We start from the raw sequence: 21,704 nt of genomic DNA, 5'->3' as shown, positions 1-21,704 counted from the left end.
ATTAAATTCTTTTGTTTGTTTATTTTGTCATTTTATCTATATGCTTAGCTAGACTATGATCTGAAGGGACATTTTAATAATTATTTAAGTCTTCCATAGACTTTTAAACATATTATTCCCTCCCAGCAAAGCCAATGTGTTACTTCACTATTTTGTGAAGAGATTTTTCTGTGACAAAACTGTAACAGTTAAGAAAATCTAGCACTGGATGGAGTATTTTTGGAGATTATAAAATGCAATATATATCCATCTTTGCATTAGCTAGGAGGAAATAAAGATCTGATTGGTATCTCATGCAACAGATACACTCTGTTGCTTTGCCAAGTACCAGTGCAAGGATGGGGGAGAAAGAATCAGCATTGCCTGCTGTTCTATAGGACACCAGTTGAACAAAATGATAGTAACACTTCAACAGTCAACAGAATGAAACATTTGCCAGCTGAATATTCAGCACAGTCCTACACTCATCTTTTAGAGACACAAGCAACTTAAAAGCTGTACATTTACAAATCAAATATTGTAACTCCAAAGACATAACAATGCTTTGATTGTTTCTGGTATGCAGACAAAGCATGTCTTACCTTAAAAGCAGAGAGAAATTGTTACCTTTCCACTTCATTCACAAATAGACTAACAAGTATAATTTGGAGATGTTACCATAGCCACATTTAGGTACCCACATAATATCAAGTATGAATTAAAATATGATTTTCATACAGTAGAGTAATATTCACTATATACAGACAAGTCATATTGCCATGAAAACCTTAATGTTAGAAATGGAGTTGTTTAAGCCCAATTTTTGCCTTTTGAAAGAAAGACAACAGAACTTAGGATACTTCAGGGATAACAATACAAGGTTTCCATAAAATCTTCTCTCCTTGAGACAAACCAGAGCATTTGTTCCCAGAGGAAAGAACCCTACAGTTCTGTGCTCACTGAGGCTTTCCCACAGCAATACTCTTCAAACTTACTCCCCAGCTCCCAAATTGCCTGCATTGTCCTTGACAGAGAAAAGCCCTCCTTTCACCCCATATTTGTAGCTATGGGGGATTCAATAAAGAGAATGTATTGTCAACTTTCTCATATCTGGAATAACAAATTACAGTGCTGTGTAGGAATAGTTAACAAAAATGTTTTCTTTTTAGAAATTCTGAACAGCATGACCAAAATAGGCAGATAACTTTAAATCCTCAAGTTTCAGATAAGCAAAAGACAAAAATAACTAAATAGTACCCTGCCCAGGTTGCAATTCAAGGCACACTCCTCACCTAGGCAGTAAGGATTAGATAAAGAATCAAATTATAAACTCTTCCTCTTTGGTTATGTTTTAGTGCTAGTACCTCTTATTAACCACTAACTTAGTTAAACACTGCACACTCATCTGTTTATGGTAAAGTGAAGCACATAACTGGAGGAGGTTCATCACTCAGATTGAGATAGTTGTGTACTGCCTGAGTATGGCATGGAGACCTTTAGAAAGTAGTCTAAGTAGTTGACGCAGCCCAGGAGAACTGCCAGGCACTGCAGCATTGCATCTTCCATTGCCACTGACTGGAAGAAAGAAATGCTCAAATGTAATCAGGCATTCATATGCAAGACTTGTCCAGTGCACACTGACTAGACAGGGACTGACAACAACTGGAACATGACACAAAATGTAAAACATTTTTCAGAAATTTATTCTACTTGTTCACCACTTTTTCCAGGCACTGAGAATAGCTTCTCAGCAAGACTAACATATTTCAGAAACACTAATTTAGTTGTCTTCTCCTATAAAATAACAGATAAGCTCTAAATATTTGATTCTTCTATGCTATATGAAATGATTACTTGGTCTTTGGAGACAATAATCATATTAAGAATTATTTTAATTGCTTTATTTGACAGTGTGTAAAGACTGAGCTTTGTAAAATTTAAATGTAACTTCACATTGAATATAGAAAGAATTTGTAAAGGTAAATTACAGTCAGACTATACATATACAAACAGGAAACCTAATATAAAATCTTCTATTCTACAGAATTATTTTATAAAGTAGAGAAAACAAACAAGTGCCTAGTTACATTTTACTAATAAATGTATCAGTTTTAAATATCAGATTTCTAGGCTAAAACTTTTAGAGAGTAATGGAAGTTAGACTCCTTCGACTATAATTCAGAACACAAAAGTGGCCCAACTTTCAACCTGGTTACAAACTCAGTCACTTACTTTATAGCCAAATACAGCACACTCCACAGGACCATTATTTTCTCTGATAAAATGCCTCAAAACTGATTTAAAAGTATATCTGACCAGTTGCAGGCTAAGGTACCTATTTCTCTGCGAAACAAGTACTAAAAGTTTCCTGAAACCATGTGGTTCTACCTGAAGATATTCAATAAAGATACTTAAAACTACCTGGTTTGAAATATTAATATTTTAGACTGCAGAAAGTTTTTGAAAAGGAATTAAATTCTACGAACATTTCTAACTCTTGAGATGTCAACTTGAGAAAAAAAAGTAACTGAAATACTTGAGCTCCAAGGCACTAATCAGAAGAAATTTAAAACAGCTGTTTTGGAGGGATGACAAAAGAATGACCCATTGGAAAAAACCATTTATTTTATCTCCTTAGTCACTCATATACGCTATTAAGACATGAAGTAAAGATGAGGTAATTTAACACTTTTTTAAAGTACTCACTTACTGTGGAACATAAAAACTACAATAAGGAGGCAAATGCAGTGCAATCCACTGTATACTACTATGGTGTTAACAAGCTGAACTGTAACCTAAAATACATTGGAACATTAGGAAAGCCTTATGGTCTCATCAATGAAAAGGCACACTAGATACTAGTTATATTGTTCATTTTATCTTGTACTATCGTGGCGTATTTCTGTAATCATTATCAGTAGATCAAGTGTAGCCTATTTCAAGAGAATGAATCAGAAATGGAGTTTTGCAAAGTTTAAGGATATATTCACATAGGAGATAATACAATCAAAGTTCAGAGCCAATAAGGAATAAATCTCAACAATTATGATAAAGGTTATAATTTAACGTTGCGGTCAACTCCACTGTCATTTCATCAAAACTAGTTTGGTATATATCTTGTACTCAGAGAGCAATATCTTACATATTATCAATTCTGGTTCTGTTTCTATTGAATTAAGCATTTTGACTAAGTAAAGACATGTATTACTCCCTCTCCCTGTAGGAAATAAGTGCAAAATGCTGTAAGATGGTATATATATCCAAAGAGCATTTGGATAAGCCTTTTTTTCTGGGAGTTGTCAAACAGTACCACATCATTCTGCTTCTCGTCTAGAAGCTAGTTGTATTATAGAAGACAAGGCAAGGACCAGTGCCCCTCCACCACTTGTCAGAGAACAAAAGCTGCACAAGACAGTGCCAGTTATGGTGCTGCCATCCTAACAGCCACCCCAAATGTTGATCTCTCAGTATACTGAAGCACAAAGTAAGAGTAGATCATTATAAAAGAAGTCTACCAGTTTTAACCGACAAGATAGTTTAGAAACAGCCTTGGTTAAAAATTGAGTTTTTAATTAATTAATTTATTTAATTTAAAATACATTTTAAAAAATAAACATTTCTGTCATTCCCATCTTCACATATTTTCCCTTGGTTTACAAGAGAATAAGCCTTTATTATATTTAGAGCTCAGATGTGGTGGAATTTTTTAATACATTATTTGAAAAGGTTTTACATTTAAATGTGAGTGTTATGCAGTTGACTGGTAACCATACAAATGGCAAGGTATCATAGCACCAAATGAGCTAAAGTATTTCTGTTAACTATGGAAGCTATTAATTTGGCAATTATTTATAGGCCATTTGCTATCTACTTCAAATGTAACGGTCATCTTTCCAGTGGCAGTTCCTAAAAGTTGTCAGGGATTTTGATTGTTTAGCTAAAAGTATCTGAGAATTATGCAAGTTCCTAGACTACTTTGTTTTGAGCAATATTAGTACCTAAGAGATCACTGTGTTCCATCTTGGTTTAAGAACAGTACTTCTACTTTGCACAAACCCTAATAAAACTATGAGTCTCAGGAAAGTTTTCACTAGTTTTCTGCATAAAGCCTCATATGCAAGGCATTCTGAGAGCTCCCTCCACAAGAACAACAGCCATTAAATCACTGCTGCACACACAGTATCTTCTGAGAGGTTTCTCTGGCAATGGGAGTACAACTATTCCATGCTGAATCCATGAAAAGGTCTATATGCCTTTGTAAATATTTAAATCTAGTAATAAAATCATCCAGGCCCCTAGAAATATATCTTGCACACCTAGTGAAACTACAACAGGGAGAAGACGCAACTCCCTCTGAATTAGGCTCCCACCGCTCAGTTTCCATAGTACTACTGCCGCACTGCCTTGTTTTCACCTCTCAGTCACCTCTTCCAAGCAAGCAAAGAATGCTGCAGCAAGGCACAAACACCAACATATGGCATCAAAAAGTGGTCTTCCTATCAAGCACTGCTTCTGTGCATTACAAAATGAAGAATACAATATCCTCAAGCCAGAGGAAGCTTGCTGAAGTCTTCTCAAAGAACTGTCTACATAACTAATTTTCAGCATTTAAAGTGATAACTCTAAACACTAAGATTTGAACACAGAAATCAATTTTCCCCTTAAACTGCAAAATAGTTTACAATTAGACAAGGCATTCTTGGATAGATGGCAGATATTCTGATAAACTAATGTCTTTGTTTAGTGTGCGTTTTCAATTTTTAATTATCATTAGCTTGTTATTTGTTAAGTCGAGTCCTTCAGTATTCAAAATAGTTTGTTTTGAGTTGGAGTTTGGGTTTTTTTTGCTACTATCACAGTACTAAGATTATTCACCCCCCCTTGCCCATTTATAAGCTGTTTAGGTCATTTATGATCAAACCGAATGCAGACACTGATTTTAGAATTAATAACCTTTGGTCATATTTATCTGTAAAACACTTCAAAAGGACTCTATCTAAAAAGGAAAAAAAAAAAAAATCATCCAAAAAGCATAACAGGTTAAGATGTGTCCAAAAAGTATATGTAAAAAAAATAAAAAAGAATAAAAAAAAAAAAATTTGGTAAACCATTCTGTTTTCTTTTAAAATAAACCATGAATTTATTTGTTTGTCTAGTGTCTCTTACGACTCTGCAGACACCCTCCCCTTGCTAATTCCCTGCCTAAGATCATGAGAGTCATCTGTGAATAGGCATTGAAACAGGTAGTGGTATGGTCTACAGATTTTAATTTTTCCTGTAATTATTAATAACTTTAATATTAAAAATATATTTTTTTTGCTTAACTTCAAAAACCTCTTCCATATTAAAGCTAGTCAATCTAATTTCAAAACTACTACAGAAACATTAATGTATCTATCATAGTGCTTTTCCTTCTATATACTTGTAGCACAATGTATTATACCTTGCAGGAAATTTAATATTTTTCTAGTCAGCTTTCAGAAGGAACCATCAGTTGCATTAGCAGATCAAGTACTTAACATCAGAAAATTTTATGAGACATTGAAAACGTCAATGCTATTACAAGTCTGTCACTTAAAACTGATTTATAACTTCTCCCTAAAGAATACTTCCTTTACTGACTTTTGCAATTGCCATAATTTTCTTCAGCAGATATAAACAAAAATCACATAGTTTTAACAAAAGACTGATCAATAAAGCATGAAACCACAAACAACAGACAACTACATTCAGGAACAAGTATGAGCTTACGAACAGCAGATAACAATTCTGCGTGTCAGCAGAAAATCAAGTCTCTCTATTAAAGACTTCAATTTGAAGTACTGATTCCAGTAGATTTGCTGACCTACTACAGTCTTGCACTTCTTTGATGCAAAAGGGCAGAAACTGGCAATTTCATATTTGCAATCAGATCTGGAATCAGAGCTCAAATTTATTCTTAAATAGATTCTGGAGATTGATTCAAACTCTGAGTTTGGATGCTAAGTAGAATTTTCTTTAAAAAAAAAAAAAATTGAGAATGTTCTCAAAACTGACATTCTAAATCAATCATTCTAGTTCACTATTTTTTCCATAATCAAGTTAGAAAATAATTAACTGAACATTTAGAAGAAAGGGTTAAAAAGTCTACAATTACCTTCAGCTGATTATTGAAAATATCAATTTCCTGAAGTTTAGATCTGGTTTCTTTTTCTACTTCATCTAGCTGGTCTCGAAGCTGTTGACGTGCTAGTTCCTTGGCTTCTAAGGCTCTTTTGACAGTAAGAAGAGAATCTCCTGTTTTTAAACATATTGTCAAATAAGTATTTTCTTACATGGAGAATTTTAGGTCATAGAAAACAACACTTTTCAACACGCACCTTACAACACAAAAAAGAAATTAAAGAGTACACTGTGAAATGCAGTATCATTTCCTATACAAACTTGGACATGTCCAAAAATATACTTACTGTGCAAACTGTTCTGTTGAACTTGCTTTAGCTGGTCATTAAGCAATTGCTTTTCTGGAATCAACCTTCCAAGCATCTGCTGAGATTCCTGAATAGAGGACAACAAGGAAAGAGAAAACAAGAAGAAAAACAGACAAGGAGGTGACTGAAGGATGACTTTAGCCATAAGACATCTCATTTTCATTTCTTCTGAAATGACTACTTTTTCTTTCACTATATTACGTATTATTGCTATTGTCCAACCACTATCTGTGTGGTACTACCACTCAGACATAGTTCTCTGCCAATACAAAAAAGTGAGCATACCAAATTTAAGCATATTACTTGAAAACTGATTCTCATTGAATATGTAACTTGGCTTGGAATTACTTGAAATCCAGGGCAAAAAGACAAGGACAGATTTCAGGAAGTGTTCAAACAAGCACTTACTGTTTAATGCTGATTTTAATAATTTAATATTAACTTTCATTAGGAATAGAAAGACAAATATTTAGAGTTTATTTAAAGAAGAAAAAAATAAAGGCTTTCACTTTAAAGCAATATATTATGGCCAAAAGCTATGCAACACAAGCTCTGTCAGATGAGAATACTTGAGTCCTAAATCTCTTGATTTAGCACTCTTGAAAGAGGATTATGATCTCTCTCAGTTTCAACATACAGTCATAAGATTGTTACACTGATATATTACAGGAAACTCTGCAGATGAGAAATTCCTCCTTCGGTGGGTTTTATATCTATCTGTCTATCTATCTATCATATATAATCCTCGCTCTTTCTGGAGCATGAAGTGCTACTTCATACACCTTTCAGAACCCTTGATCTCCAACCTTAAGTTGTCAAAACACAGAAGCATGATGTGAAACAGCTTATTTTTAAAAGCTGCCCGAGTGTCAACATCCCATCTTTCAGACAAACTAAGTGAATTATTTCAGCAGTTGTCTTGAATTGCAGGCCTTTGAGGAATCAACCATCTGACAATTTCAATTTGTCATGAAGGATCACAAATGACATAATACGATCCTAAGAATAAATATCACCTAATTGCTTAATACCAGAGTGAGTCCCATGTAAAGTTTTTAGGTTTTGTTCCAAGAACACAAGGTTGACCATACTGACATGGCTTCATAGCTGTCCCACTTTACTCCTGTCAACCTTTGGGCCTCTGCAGTGTACAGCTCAGATCTAATGATTATGACATGACTGCAGACTACTGCAATCTCTTTATGTTCCAAAAAACATACTTAAGATAGCACAGAGGAGTTAAGGACTTTATAAATTCACAAAGTATCAAAATTAAGATAAACTATGCACTTGACTATTAGGAGTTACACGTGTCCCTCACTGTTCAGTTGCATTGCCTACAGCATCAGCAGATTTTTTTCCAGCTCTTTAAGGATATCACAAAGCCCAGATACTCCTATCATGCAACTATTATCCCCTACTGAGATTCAAATGAGAAACATATATAATGCAGCATTTTCCAAACCATCTGCCTGAGTTGGCCTGCATCCTTCCCAACAACCATCGCTACCATGTTCTTAAACTACATGCAAAACACTGTCCTTTGTGTTCACACTTTCTCTTCCACCACACTCTCCCAGCCAAATACCTGCAGGCCCCATGCTGTAGTTTGGGATGAAAAATTTAAGCAGTTTGATTAAATTATTATAGCACACAGGCATTGTGGAAATGAAGTCTCCAAGTAGTATAATCGAAGAAAGGTGACATCTAGTAGATTAAATTGTATCGACGGATGTTTTGGAAAGAGGAAAATAAATCACCTTTCAAGACACAAGGGTATCAAAATTGGATCATTCCAATTTCAGAACCATTTAGACAAGCCAAATAGCAGATTGGATGTCAAAATGAAATAGGATTTACAGAAAAAAATATCATTCTTCAAGCACAAAAAGTAACACAGTACAGTATTTCAGGGTGGAATGTAATGCTTAGTCGTTTATTTTTAAAGGCCAGAATACTTCTAAACTCTAGACTACTCAATCTTAATGAACAGAATAGTCTGTAGAGTATTTAAGGATAGAGAATGCCAAGGGATCATGAGGATCAAGTTCTGTTTCCTGAAATCACAGACAACCATATAATAACCACCTATTCCAAGACCATCCATCACATCTTTTTCACATCCTTTAGTTGTACTGAAGAAACAAGCGAAAGAAATTAATGGCATCACTAACGCTGAAGTTTCATGCAACAAGAAATTTCCAAGAATTGACTAATGTCCCAAATATCAGTAGAAGGCAAACAAAGCAATCAAAAACCAGTTCCTGTCAATCTAGTGAGGGAAAGTTCTCTTCTGATGCTAAGAAAGAGGACATGTGAGAAACTGAGATACCACTACGCATCTTAAGTCTCTGCCACATACCCTGCTTCTAGTGCTTCAGAGCAAAACCAAATTACTCAGGAGCCAAAGTGTTCACGAAGGAGGCAAATAATCCCTGCAGGTAACTAGCAGAAGCCCTGCAGACCATATAGACATGATTCAAACGCACACAGTTACAGCGTTTGGAAGGCAGGATCTTTCCAAACATCCCCAGAAACACCACTCTACAAGATACCACAGATTCATATAACTAGCACAAATTTTCATCACCCAGGATTAATTGTTACACAATTTCTTCCACAAGTTTAATCAAACTCTGTCTTGAAACTAATTAGTAAGTTGAAGAATAATTAGTCCCTTGAACTGACTCATCTTTCCATAGTAAGTGTCAGATGTATTAAACAAAAATATTTCCAAGTGAAGATATATCACCCTACAAAGATAACTGACAATATTGACTTTTTAATCTATTGGGATCAAATCCTTTTAAAAAAGTCACTTACTGCTTTAGTATTTCCTCTACAAATTAGACAGGAAAATTTACAGGATATTTGAGAAGCTTCCCCTCCCTCCCGCCCCAGGACAAAGCTATCCATTCTTTTAGGTTCTCCTCAGATAAATTTGGCCCTCTCTACTACGTAGTGACACTTCTTTCTGGGATCACAATTGTGATAAACCCCTCAAGTGACACTAACCGAAATATTAGCGGTCAAGATCAATGATCACCTGAGAGAAGATAATACCACAAAGCCACAGCTATTGCTGTCAACTTAAAAAAAAAACAAACAACAAAACAAACCAAAAAAACCCCAAAAAACCACAACACTTCAAAACCAAAAATCAAACAAAACAACCTCTAAGAAAGGCAAGTGTGATTTTCATTGCAGAAGTGCTCTTGCAGTCATTAGGACCAAAGCAATTTAGAAAGTGACTAGGCATTAACTCAGCTGCTGGATACATACCATCTAGTACCAATTAAAGTGACCAGGCACAGTTAAAAATCACTACAAATATAGCAGTGATTCCAAAACAAGAGTAAAATGTAGACAACTGCAAAATTCATTGTACTTTGAAAGGTGTTTCAATAAAATTTCAGAGTGGTATCAAAATGCTGAAGACAAAAAAAAAAGCAATCTTTTTTTCACCATTATGATTGGGTAAAAAGAAGCACAAAATAAATGTTAAGAAGGTGAAGAATCCCTCTGCCCTCCTTAACTTTTCCTTTCATGGTGATGTACTTAAAACTGATGCATAAAATCTGTACATAAGAAAAAAAGCACATCTATGATCAGAAAAGGATACCATTAAAAATTTTAAAAATTGTTAACGAGCCTACAGAGAACACCGCCCTTGTTTATCTAGTACTTTGATAAGCTACTTAACCACATCTACTTGTAGATAGATTATCTTTCTCGTTACTTGTTTCCCAATAGTGTTGGTTTCACATCATTTTTTTTCCCTCTGCACCTTCCATTTATTATACACAGCTGTGGAAGCTCATTTAAAGTTCTTGATAATAATGATATTTTCTCACATTTTTTTACGATGTCTGTCATAATGGGACCCTATCCCAACTGTAAGACACGGGTCTTTACTATAACATAAATTACTTTGAGCTTTTTACTGTAACATACCATTTTTTTCCTTCTTAATTTGTTATATTTTAGCAAAAGCAAAGAGATGCTTTATCTTTTCTGACCACAGAGACTAACTGAATAAAAATTACCAACTTAACAGAAAGCTACATATGAAACTAGAGGATGAATTAGACTCAATTTGTTGAAATAGCATTTATCTATCAATGGCTATGTAGCTGTTTAGCTGCTTCTGAAATGAGTTACAGTACTTTAGATCATTTCTATGGAAAGTTTTTGGAACAGAAGGGTTAGAGGGAAATTCAAGTGGTTGTTGGTTTTATATGGAGATTGTCTGTGCACATAAGTCAGTAGTCTTATTCAGGTAAATGGGGGTTTTTTTCCATGCATTTTATCAAGCATAGTAATTTTTTTGTTTCTTTAAGGCGGTACTGTTAAGTGTACCTTAATTTCCTATACTTGATTCAATGCTATCTGACTTCATTTTCAGTTGCCAATACAGGAGCATTTCATTAAAGAAAGAAGAGTAGTTTCAAGCCTCATGATGGCAGTTGTTTGTCACAAGCGTCCCTTAGTAGTATTTCTTGTTTGCTATTGTTTGCATCAAGTGGACACAAACACTATGCAAGAGTGATCCCTAAATTATGCTCTTTATAAAAAGCTGCTGCCAAAAGAACGTTATCTTGTGAAAGGTGCAATGGTGTACACAAAACTTCAATACAAGTGTAAGATGTTTTAAGAAAGAAGAAAAACCCAACAACAACAAAAAATACTCATACAGAAAACAAAAAACCTGAACTTTCAAATTCTGGCTTTTTTCAGATGATTGAACTAAATTAATTACGTTTAGAAAGTTGAAATGGAACAGTAGGATTAGGTTTTACACCTAAGCTCTCATAACATAAGTGTGAGATTCTCTTTGTAATGGTAGAAAAGCACTGAGAGGCCCCATTACTGGCCAAGAATTAATTTCAAGCAATATAAGATATTTAATAAGGAAAAAATTCCCTAAATCAAATATTACAACTCATCTAGAAACCTTTGCAAATTGCAAAGAATATTCTTTCACTAAAAGCAGACATCAACTCAATTCCAACTTTAATTTGACAGAGAATTTTTGATAGAGAAGTAGGAAAGATGAATGCCAAGGTCAAACCAAGAATTAACTGGTTTAAATGGTAGTTTCAATTTTGAAAGTTCATTATTTTATAATTTTTTTTAAAAAAGCATCATCAACAAGCCACTTCACTGAAGTCAATTATTTCTTTCAGTACACAAACAGCAATCACTGCCAACAAAAATACATGCCGTACAATTTCACTCTCCTCATCTCCCCCAAACCCTTTAAGACCCTCAGCCAAGCAATTTATTTACTGCTACAGGATTCCATGAGGATGAAGTGGTAATCACAGACACACCTTCAGGTGTAGGAAGCAATTCCTAGATGTGTCTGAAGAACATTAATTTAAAAGAATGACAAATTATCTGCCACAGATCCTTATGTACAAGGAACAACACAGCATATATTGTGACAAGTTTGCTTAGGATATTGCTGCAGTTGAGGATGTCAAAAGCAAGGCTAAGAACAAAAATAGAGAATGTTTTCTCACCTGTAGCTGCTGTTGCAAATGAGTGATTTCTGCAATTCTCAGTTCTCTAGATTTATTTGTACTTTCAATTTCTTGCCTTTGGGTAGACAGCCGACATCTGATATCTTGAAGCTTTCCCTCCAACTGATTTTTTTTATCATTCTTTAGAAAAAAAAAAAAAAAAAAAAAAAATCTCCCTTTTTTACCAGAATGGTTTGTCATGCAAGTCAAGATCTAAAAAGTACTTTTATTCTGCATTTAAAAGCTGAAATCATAAAAAAATAAACATGGCCATATCAGAGTCACTACTGTGCTGGTGTGTTTTATCTGCAATGCGATCACTTACTAGAGCTTCCAGCTCAAATTCTAACGTCTTCTTCTTTGCCTTCAGAACAACTATGTCCTCTTGTTCTTTGTTTCTCTGATTTAGTAGCTCTTGTCGACGATTGCGCTCCCACTCAAGTTGCCGTTGCCTCTCAAGTTCCCGTTTTGCAGCCTGTAGCATTTAAAAAAATAAAGATATGAAAGATCTGTTTTGAGAAACTATTCTAATAGCTTATATTCATATTCTAATGTGTAATTGAAAACTTAATATAAACACACTGCTCAATTGTTTAAATGCTCACTTGAAAGTACTGGTGAAATGGGGCTTCACTGTATAGCAGTTAGGTGAGCAAACAGAGTATCACTCTGTTTCAAGCAGTTTCCCTAGATCCAATCTTCTGATTTAACAAGTTGTTTCATATTAAGACTTCAAGGACTCTCTAGGATAGTATCAAATCTCTTTCCAACTTCCAACACTAGACTTTCTGTATCTTTGCAGAGAATAAAATGCTATGGCACTGACTGCCTTATTATTTGGCGATGTGAGAAAATAATAGCTTTTTAACTTAACCAGTGTGTGTTTTATTTAATAAATTAACTAATCACATGAAAATCATGAATGCCGCCAATGCCCATAACTTTTTCTTTGTTCATTCAAGCATCTCTTTATATCAAAGAAAATAATAATAATTATTATTTTTAAAGAAGTCCAAGGTTAGGAGCACCTCATCCTAGATCTAAATGTTTCATCCATTCATTTCATATGAAAAATAAAGAGATAGCAAACTCTTTCCTTACCTTCAAAACCCCAGAAATTTAAGTTCATTCTTTAAATGTTTGCTTACTACAAATGATGGCAAAATATTTAATGTACACATTACATTTTGTTCTAATCAAACACAGCTGCCAGTGACATAACCACCTTCCTTTTATCCAGTTAGTTACCTCTCTTCTTTCTATTTCTTTCCTTCTTTCCTCTTCTCTCTGACGTTCCAATTCCCGTTGTTTTTCCAGCTGCTTCTCTAGCTCCAGTTGTCTTTTACGTTCTTGCTCTTGTCGCTCACGCTCTTTCCTTTCCTGCTCTGCCCGTTCCAGCTGTGCTAGACGCTCTTGTTCTTTGCGCTGCTGTTCCAGGAGAGCCTGCCTCCGTTTTTCAAGTTCTAGATTGCCACGTTCAAAGTTCTCCCGTTTTTTATCTTCAAATGTAACTTTAGTGTGTGGAAATATGGAGCAAAGGAGAATTAAACTCTGTGACTGACTTAAAAAGAAATAAAAATCCATATATGCTGACTCAAAGTGAAACAACCAACAGTACTAGATGCAGCTCTCGGCTACTGAGGTAATTCTAGGTTTTATCATTAGTGTTTATATTGTAGATCCCCTTAAACCCACATCCTTAGGAAACCAAGGTGTGAATTTCAGTTCCTATTCCTCAGGTTTCTAGGTTTCTCCACAAAGCCCAACAAGTGGGTATAATTTAGAGAAACTATTCAACAGTTAGTCCTCTGTGAGGACACAGCATCTGGAGTTCCACTATACATTTGATAATAGCAGCAGTACAAGAACTGACACTTCAGTTACTACAAGGCAAAGAATTCAGCTGATGATATTATAAAAAAGCCATTATGCAAATAACCAGAATGTATTTAAACTTGATATTCTCATAAGATTACTCATTACAGGAATATAAATGGTTTGCTTAATTTCTTCAGCAGTTGAACTCAGGAAGACTGGATTCCTGCAGATTCACACCCTCATCACTTGCTGTCCTAAAACAATGACCTCAGCTCCAGCACGGGTTCCCTAACATCCTTCTGCAATATAAGGGATTGTCCTTCCCCTGTTCCACATTCTGAGACCCCTCCCTCACAGTTTCTCCAAATTATTCTTTCTACTTCACCTTCTGTTTCTTTTCATACCCTACAGATCCCATTCCCATACCCCATATTCTGTATTTCTCTCCCTGCATGCCCCACATGTACATCTTTGGCATGCAAGTCAAGTCAAGAGCTAGCACATACTTAGTTAAAATTGTGCATGCACTAACTGTTTGACACGTTGGCCTGACATCTGCTGAGACCGTTGAATTCTTGTCTTTTTCTAAATTTGGTTCCCTTTCCTATCACCAATCACCAAATTTCATAAAATTAAAAAAAAAATTAACTACTTTGATGTCTGTTAAGTTTGTTTAAAAACAGCCACTGGGTTCAAGGAATATTAAAATACAGACTGACAGACAGAGAATGTGATGATAAGCCAATAACCCCCACTGATTTAGGAAACCAAGCAAAGATAAATTTAAAAATTACCTCAAAAAAGTCAGTTAAAAGCAATAGGTAGAAGGGCAAAACATTCACAAGTAGCATGGACACTAAGACAGCATGTTCAAGGCTCAGAAAACACATACCACTAAGAAGGAAAAAACAGGTTCTAAGATGGCTGCCCAACAAGCTAGTATAGTTACTCAGCAAAGTCAAGGTAGCTCCCAGAGATGAACAAACAAAGCACGGCCAAAGTATGAAAATAGAAGAGAACAACTTCTAGCAAATTAAATAAGTAGCTATTGGCTTGTGTTACTATGCTTAAGGGGAAGCTTCTGAAAGTTTAATAAAGCCAAGAATAAAAACTCTTTCAAATGTCTCAAAAGAAAGAAAGAAAAAAAAACAAACCAACTCCTAGCCAGATTTAGCAAAGCCAATGAAGAAGCAAGACGAAATTCACTATTATAAGTGATCTTTACAAAGGAAAATCTATACATCAAATATATTAAAAGGCTTATACTCTCTAGTTCCTCTTTAACTGAAAACAGAAATGGCTCTAAAACAAAAATAAAACCAAAACCTGAAGAGTAACAGGTTGCCAAACCCAGACAATGTTAATCCATAGTTGAAATACAAAATTCATCAACTACTAGCTGTGCTGTGCAACCCATCCTTTAATCAACGTCAGTGCTGTAAGACTAGAAGATGACAAGTGCAATGTCAGTCTTTAAGAAGAGACAGTATAATCATCCTGAAAGCTACAGACAAGTCTCATGCTGGGCAAAGTACTAGAGGTCACAATAGACAGAGAGTTAGTATACATGACTAAACATGATACTATGGAAGAACCAATGCAGGAAAGAGCTGTCTCTCAAGTATAAAAGACCCAATTACATCAATAAGCAAGTAAAAAAAAGAAGATCAGGTCAACAGAAGATTACTTGCATGATTTTGAAGCCTAATAAAGAAACTAAGCCAAGGCAGTGGTTGACCTTCCTGACACTGCAAACTGCATACCAAAATCCTCTCATTCCCAAGACTTAAGATTTAGGCTTCAAAGTGCCAATACAGGAGACTCATACCTCACCTGTGACCAAACGTTTCATTGTGAGACCTCAGTGAGGTCTGCTTCAGCAGCTCCTGCTATCTCACTTCATCCTCCTTGAGCCAGGAATTACCCAGCAGACTGCTTGCAGCAGTTAGGCATAAAATACAAACCAAAGACAAGAGTTGTATCTGAATTGCTCACATGCACATCCCCTGAACTAACCTGGTACGCAAAGAGACAGAAGGTCCTTGGGAACTAACAAACGGTTAAAAGATTAGAATTAAGGAGTGATATAAGTTACCAACTTTCACAACGACAGAAAAATTCTCAGCAGCCTCCTTCAAAGATCTTTACTAGCAATTGTGCTGTTCAGTGTGCAACAACAGTCTGGAAAAGACTCGGAAGTAACAAGACAGCTTCTGGAGATGATGCCAGATAATCACAGTATTAAAATTAAAACCTGACTGTGAAGAGCTTTAGAAGAATCTCACAAAACTGAGTGACCTGGCAATGAAGAAGCAGAGGAAATGCAGATGATAATGAATACAGAGTAGTACGCATGGGCAATAAAAATAACCCAAATTAAACACACACAGTCATGAGCTCTAAAATGGTTAATAGATCTGAGGAAGGAAGTTTGCATTACTATGGAAAGTCTTCTAAAACATTGACTCAGATCTAAGCTGTGATCAAAGAGGCAATAAGGTGTTAGAAATCAATTGAAAAATAATTTAGAACAAAACAGAAAAGCATTATTACGGCACTGTATAAATCTGTCATGTTGCTACATCTTCAACTGCGTAAAATTCTGGTTATCTTAGAATAAAACAGAGCAAAAGTAAAGAAAGTATAAAGAAGAGTGAGGGGACGATCAGAAGTATTAAGAAGTTTCCTAACATTTAGCCATTTAGCATCTAGGAGGCCTTCTACCTTTCCTTTCTTCCTCCTTTCTTTTTTCTTTTTTTTTTTAATTTTATTTTTAGAGCTCCTAAAGCTTGTATAAAAACCCATATTGTTACACGGACTGCAATGAAAAAGGCCTCTGTGTATATTGTGGTCTTTTAAAGAGTACATAAGCCAAACTTCACTGCATCTAAGCCAGAAGATGGAGGCAGTAAAAAGTTTTCATTGCAGTCCTATAGCAGGGCACCGAAGTGCTGCCTCTATTGAGAGTGTATAAGATCAGTAGCCTGAATGCTGTTCATAACTCCATTGTCACTAGCACTAAGGATCATGCAACAGTCAGGAATTAGCCGGACCAAACAGTGTCTTGGTTATGCCTCTGACATGTCACAAACTGATCTATAAAGAAAGCATTTCTTAATAAGCTTTTATAACTCCACAGCATATAACCTAATAACACCTCTCTGATAACAGCACACAATACACGCCTATTTTTGCTTGCTCACCTGGTAATTTCTTTTCCAGTTGCTGCTGTTCTTCTTCTAATGCTGGTTCTTCTGGTAACCTTTGGTCTATAGGTACTGAACTTACAGCAGATATGCCACTACCAGAGCGTACTCTTCTGTCAATAAAATGATAATTCCAAGTTGCTTAAAAGAAGCTATGTTTGCCAAATTTATTTATGATTTAATGATGAAATCACAAATTAAATGCAATGATGTAATATTTAATGATATTTAATGTTCCCTCAGTGTTGCCCAGAGGATTTTACTCAGTCATTGCCATTAAGATAACTGTATCCTCCAGAGTGCCAACAGCACACACTGGTGATCTGAGAAACCTAGTTCAAAGTTCACAACACCATGCAACTTACAGATGTGTTCAACCCTGTCCCCAAGATCTCTTACTTGTGATCAGCCTGAAGTTGGGGAAAAGCCGACTTAAACTACAGCAAAGTTATAAAGACAGAGGAAGAGTTCACTAAAAACAAGACCTCACACAGAATAAACACAAAAATTGTAACCTTCAGGAGGATACTCAAAGAATATGAAGTTATGATTGTATGCAAACATTTTTTTCCATTGCTAATACTGTTTTTCCATCCATTTCTCCATAAAAAGTGAAACAGAACTAATGACTCACTGCTACTATTCAGATACAACTGTATCAAAAGACATCTCAATTTGCTACAGTGTAAATTCATAGCATGTTCTGAATTCCACGACATCCAATTTGCTCTATAGACACATAAGCTTGAACTGAAACATTTTAAATAAAACATTGACCAAAACTGTATTCTTACAAGGAATTCTTGCTACTTCCAGGATCCAGTACTTGTAAGAAAACTAAAAAGCTAAACAAGCATTTCCCAACAGAAACTCTGTGCCATAGATGCAGTACTTCCAGGATCCAGTACTTGTAAGAAAACCAAAAAGCTAAACAAGCATTCCCCACAGAAACTCTGTGCCATAGATGCAGTACAAAAAGGAGAGGGATTACTTCTCAATTTCTTGTACTTCACACTCACAGGACAGCTTTCCCAAATGAAATAAAAGTTGAGGAGTGAGATTCCAGAATTATAGCCAGTTACCTAAATGAAGGTGGAATATACTCTGGTGGCAGTACAGGTGGCAGTGGCTGACCGGACATAGCTACATCAATTAAGTGCATAGCCAGAATAAACTCTTCGGCTGTAAGTTTTCCATCTTGATCAATATCAGAAAGATTCCTTTTTAAAGGAAAGGTACAAAGTAAGTAAATTCTTAAATATTAAAAATCACTGTTAAAAAGCATAGTTTTAATGTATTTGGTTCCAAATTCATTCAATTTTTCACAATTTTTTTTCCCACACTACTTTGTTTCTTCAAAACAAAGAAAAAACCAAGCACTTCTCAATATCCCAAATTTCTCATGCATGTCTGCCTTGAAACTATCCCTATAGACATGGCTTCTACTTCACCTGCTCTTTGAGCACTGCCTGCACCATATGCTAGGTAAGTAAGGTTAATCACTGGAGTTTTCTTCAACACCTTGTGAACATCCACTACACAGCGTCATATAGAAAAGAATCAGCTCAGAGGTTTGGTAGAACTTTTGGGTTTGGTCTCCTTCTTCCCTGGATGCTCCTATCTCACATTCCAGAGAACACATTTCCATTAAAATCAAAGCCATTATCATTCTACTCCTGGCAAGCACAAAAACATTTTAGCATTATGCATGTATTAAAAATTATGGAGCAACGTCTCTGGAGGGCCTAAAACCAGTGCTCCAACAGATGCACAAAATACTTTTACTCATATCAAGGTGGCATTGGACAAAATTTAACAGCCTGACAGCTTTGCTTCTCTAGCATGCTGACTCTAATCATACAGGAAAATCTCCCATGATACTGTGAAAATCAAAGGTAAGCAACTGATCTGTAAAATCCATTCCTTCTCTCAATAGACTTGGCAGTTTGAATGTCAAAAATCAAAATAGTTATCTTTAGAACTCCTGGAGTACGCTGACATCATTCCTCTGCCCACACAACCTACTTAAGTGCTGGCAACAAGCTGAGTATTTTTTGGCTAATCATCTGCTGGATGATTGCGTTGATTTCCCGCCCCCCCCCCTTATAGTAGCTTTAGTAGCATTCCAGAAAAGGAGAGAATGCTTTTTAGGATATAACAAAAACAACAGTGCTTAGCAAATAAAGCAAGTGCCATTGAACTGCCACATTAGAATGACAACACAGTTGACATCCTCACGCAGAAGTCAGATGGGTTAGTGAGCTGACAATGGTCTTCAAGCAAAGACTTATAAAGTATAGAATTTAATTAGAAATAGCTTATAGAGGGCAACTGGAAATTAAAAAAATACATAAGCAGCATGAAGGCCATTTGAGAAGTCAAAGATAACCATAAATCAACAATAACCAAGAACTACTCAAGTAATAAAGTAGAAACATTACACAGTACATAGGAAAGCATGACCTTCCAAAGTATGAGGGAAGAGAGGGGCTAATCCATGCGACAATAAGAACACAATAAACTTCAGAAAACAAGAATCTGAAAGGAAAAAGGAAAGCCAAGACAAATCCTTTAAAATCCATCATTTTACATGTATGTAATTCCAGCCTCTTGGATATAAGCCCTTTGAAATTCACATAAAATGCAGAGGAGTCCTAAAGAAAGTATGGTTCTGGATTAAGCTTTGTCTTATAATAGGAGTGCAAATGTCTTAAGTTTCACTAGTGCTGTGTCACATATGGTCGGGGATGTGGAAGACATAGGAGGCTGAACATTTGTTATGCCTAAAAACCCCATAATTGAAACCCAACTTACGGAACATCTATCTACACAGTGTAAAAGATGCTCTTTTTGACTTTTGTGAAGTAATATTAACATAAGCATAGCAGTGCAGGTTTTGTTTTATAAAGTTATACGTTAAAAAGAGCAATGTATAATGATTTATCAGTGGAGGGAGATTGAAAAGGGAGAAAAAACCCACAGTATATAGTATAGACATTTGAATACAGTTTCCAGTTTGACAGAAATTGATAGATTTATTTTTACCATATTGTAGCCAGCTGAGCCTGGGGTAAACTTGACTGCATAAGAATAGTTCTTGCTTGTGGACCTAACAAAGTGAAACAAGGATTAACAAACAAATAAGCAACTTCCTCCTTTTCTTGCATTACTAAGCAGCAAACGTCTGCACAAGCAGAGCTTAGATCTGAATAGGTAACCCTGAAGAGATGTTATCAGCATGAACAGGCTACATATATTGCTATCTCTAGCTCCACCCCTCCACCTCCAAAAGGAAAATATTAAAAAAATACATAACCTTTCCCTTCTCCACAACAATCACTCAGATTAAAGAAAAAAAGGCAAAAAAGGCAAAAAAGGCGGGAAAAAAGGCGGAAAAAAGCAGGAAAAAAGAAGGAAAAAAAAAGAAAAAGAAAAAAGAAAAGGGCTATGAAAGGCAAAGAGATACTCTCAGAACTAGTAAAACTAAGCCACTGTACCATTCCAGTTTCTTTCTGAAACTGGATAGGCACCCTCATCAGTGGATGAACTGAACACTGTAAAAGGCTGCACAAGTTTTCACATAACCCATTGTACTCTTTTCCAAGAATCATTTCCCACTGCCAACCTACTTTGCAGAAAATAAAGGAAAGAAGGCAGTAAAATGATCCCAGCTACAATAAATATTTGCTCCGAAACAAGATCATTAAGCAGTTGGGAGATTTGAATAGAAAAATACTGATGGTGACAGCAGAGAGGGTGAGAGTCTCTTACTATCTGAACAGCATTTTAAATGTTATTATTATCGGCCTTCCACAGTTCAAAAAAAAGGAGACAACAAAAACTACTTCAATACCTGTTAAGTGTCCACTCATTGTTTTATCATGGCTATTGAACAGCTGTCTGTACTTCAGTCTTGATGACTGAGGAACAGCCCACTCTGCCGCCGCCGCCGGAGGCACACTAGAATTAGAAAAATGATAAAGGGGAGGGGGAAATAGAATTGTAAATTTAATCACATGAAGCTGACAGGTACAAGCGCTGCACAGAGATCAAGTTTCATGCCTGAAATGGTTCGTTTCACAAATATGCCCTTTTATTCCTGAAACCACAACAGCTTTGTCTTCTTGTTTGAAAACATTTATGATAATTCAGTGTCTTAGAAGATGTTTTTTGGTACAGTTGAATGACAGGCCTAAGAGTCTTGCATTTTTCCTTACTAGCTGGGAATTAACTAACTTAAACAGTTTAGAGGAGCTAAAAGCTTTTACCTAAGCATGTAACAGGAAATGCCTTACCACAGTCAGCAGAAGTAATACCAAATTTTACTCTGTCTTTAACTCTTTGTCTTAGCCAAATAATTCAGGAGCTGATTAAGAAAAACAAATGTAAAATATGCTGAAAACACAGAAAAAAGTGTGAAAAAGCTACACTTGAAAGCAATCAAAGTTTTTTGTAATGGAACTCAACTAACAAATGCAATATTCACAGCTTCAATTCATCTAAATAATATGTTGAGTGCTATTATTTGTAGCTATAATTTCTCATCCCTGAAGGCTGACAAATCTTCCTATCAAAAAACAACGAGCAGTTTTTTCTGTCTTTAGGCATATTCAAACTTTGTCCTTTTTTGTTAAGGTTGAGGGGGAAAAGAAAAAAGAAAAAGCAGTCAGATTAAATAAGCATTTGTACCAGCATACCAAATTACT

General features: G+C 35.6%; 1 protein-coding gene across 3 annotated transcripts in view; it reads right to left on the bottom strand.

Annotated features, from left to right (window-relative positions):
- The window catches only part of ITSN1 (intersectin 1), a 105,092-nt gene that overhangs the window by 63,304 nt on the left and 20,084 nt on the right, over positions 1–21,704 (bottom strand). For all 3 annotated transcript variants that reach the window (XM_010170323.1, XM_029085537.1, XM_029085538.1), the window contains exons 7-15: positions 20,852–20,958; positions 20,044–20,107; positions 18,081–18,218; positions 16,996–17,111; positions 13,223–13,485; positions 12,300–12,449; positions 11,975–12,115; positions 6,429–6,516; positions 6,116–6,255 (exon numbers count right to left, since the gene is read on the bottom strand). In XM_010170323.1, the coding sequence (XP_010168625.1) occupies positions 6,116–6,255; positions 6,429–6,516; positions 11,975–12,115; positions 12,300–12,449; positions 13,223–13,485; positions 16,996–17,111; positions 18,081–18,218; positions 20,044–20,107; positions 20,852–20,958 (1,207 nt within the window). The remainder of the gene's footprint in view (positions 1–6,115; positions 6,256–6,428; positions 6,517–11,974; positions 12,116–12,299; positions 12,450–13,222; positions 13,486–16,995; positions 17,112–18,080; positions 18,219–20,043; positions 20,108–20,851; positions 20,959–21,704) is intronic.

This window comes from Antrostomus carolinensis, unplaced genomic scaffold, assembly GCF_000700745.2.
Source record: "Antrostomus carolinensis isolate BGI_N321 unplaced genomic scaffold, ASM70074v2 scaffold16326, whole genome shotgun sequence".
Lineage (NCBI taxonomy): Eukaryota > Metazoa > Chordata > Aves > Caprimulgiformes > Caprimulgidae > Antrostomus > Antrostomus carolinensis.
Note: the sequence above shows the minus strand (reverse complement) of the source record. Positions and strands in the feature narration are given on the sequence as shown.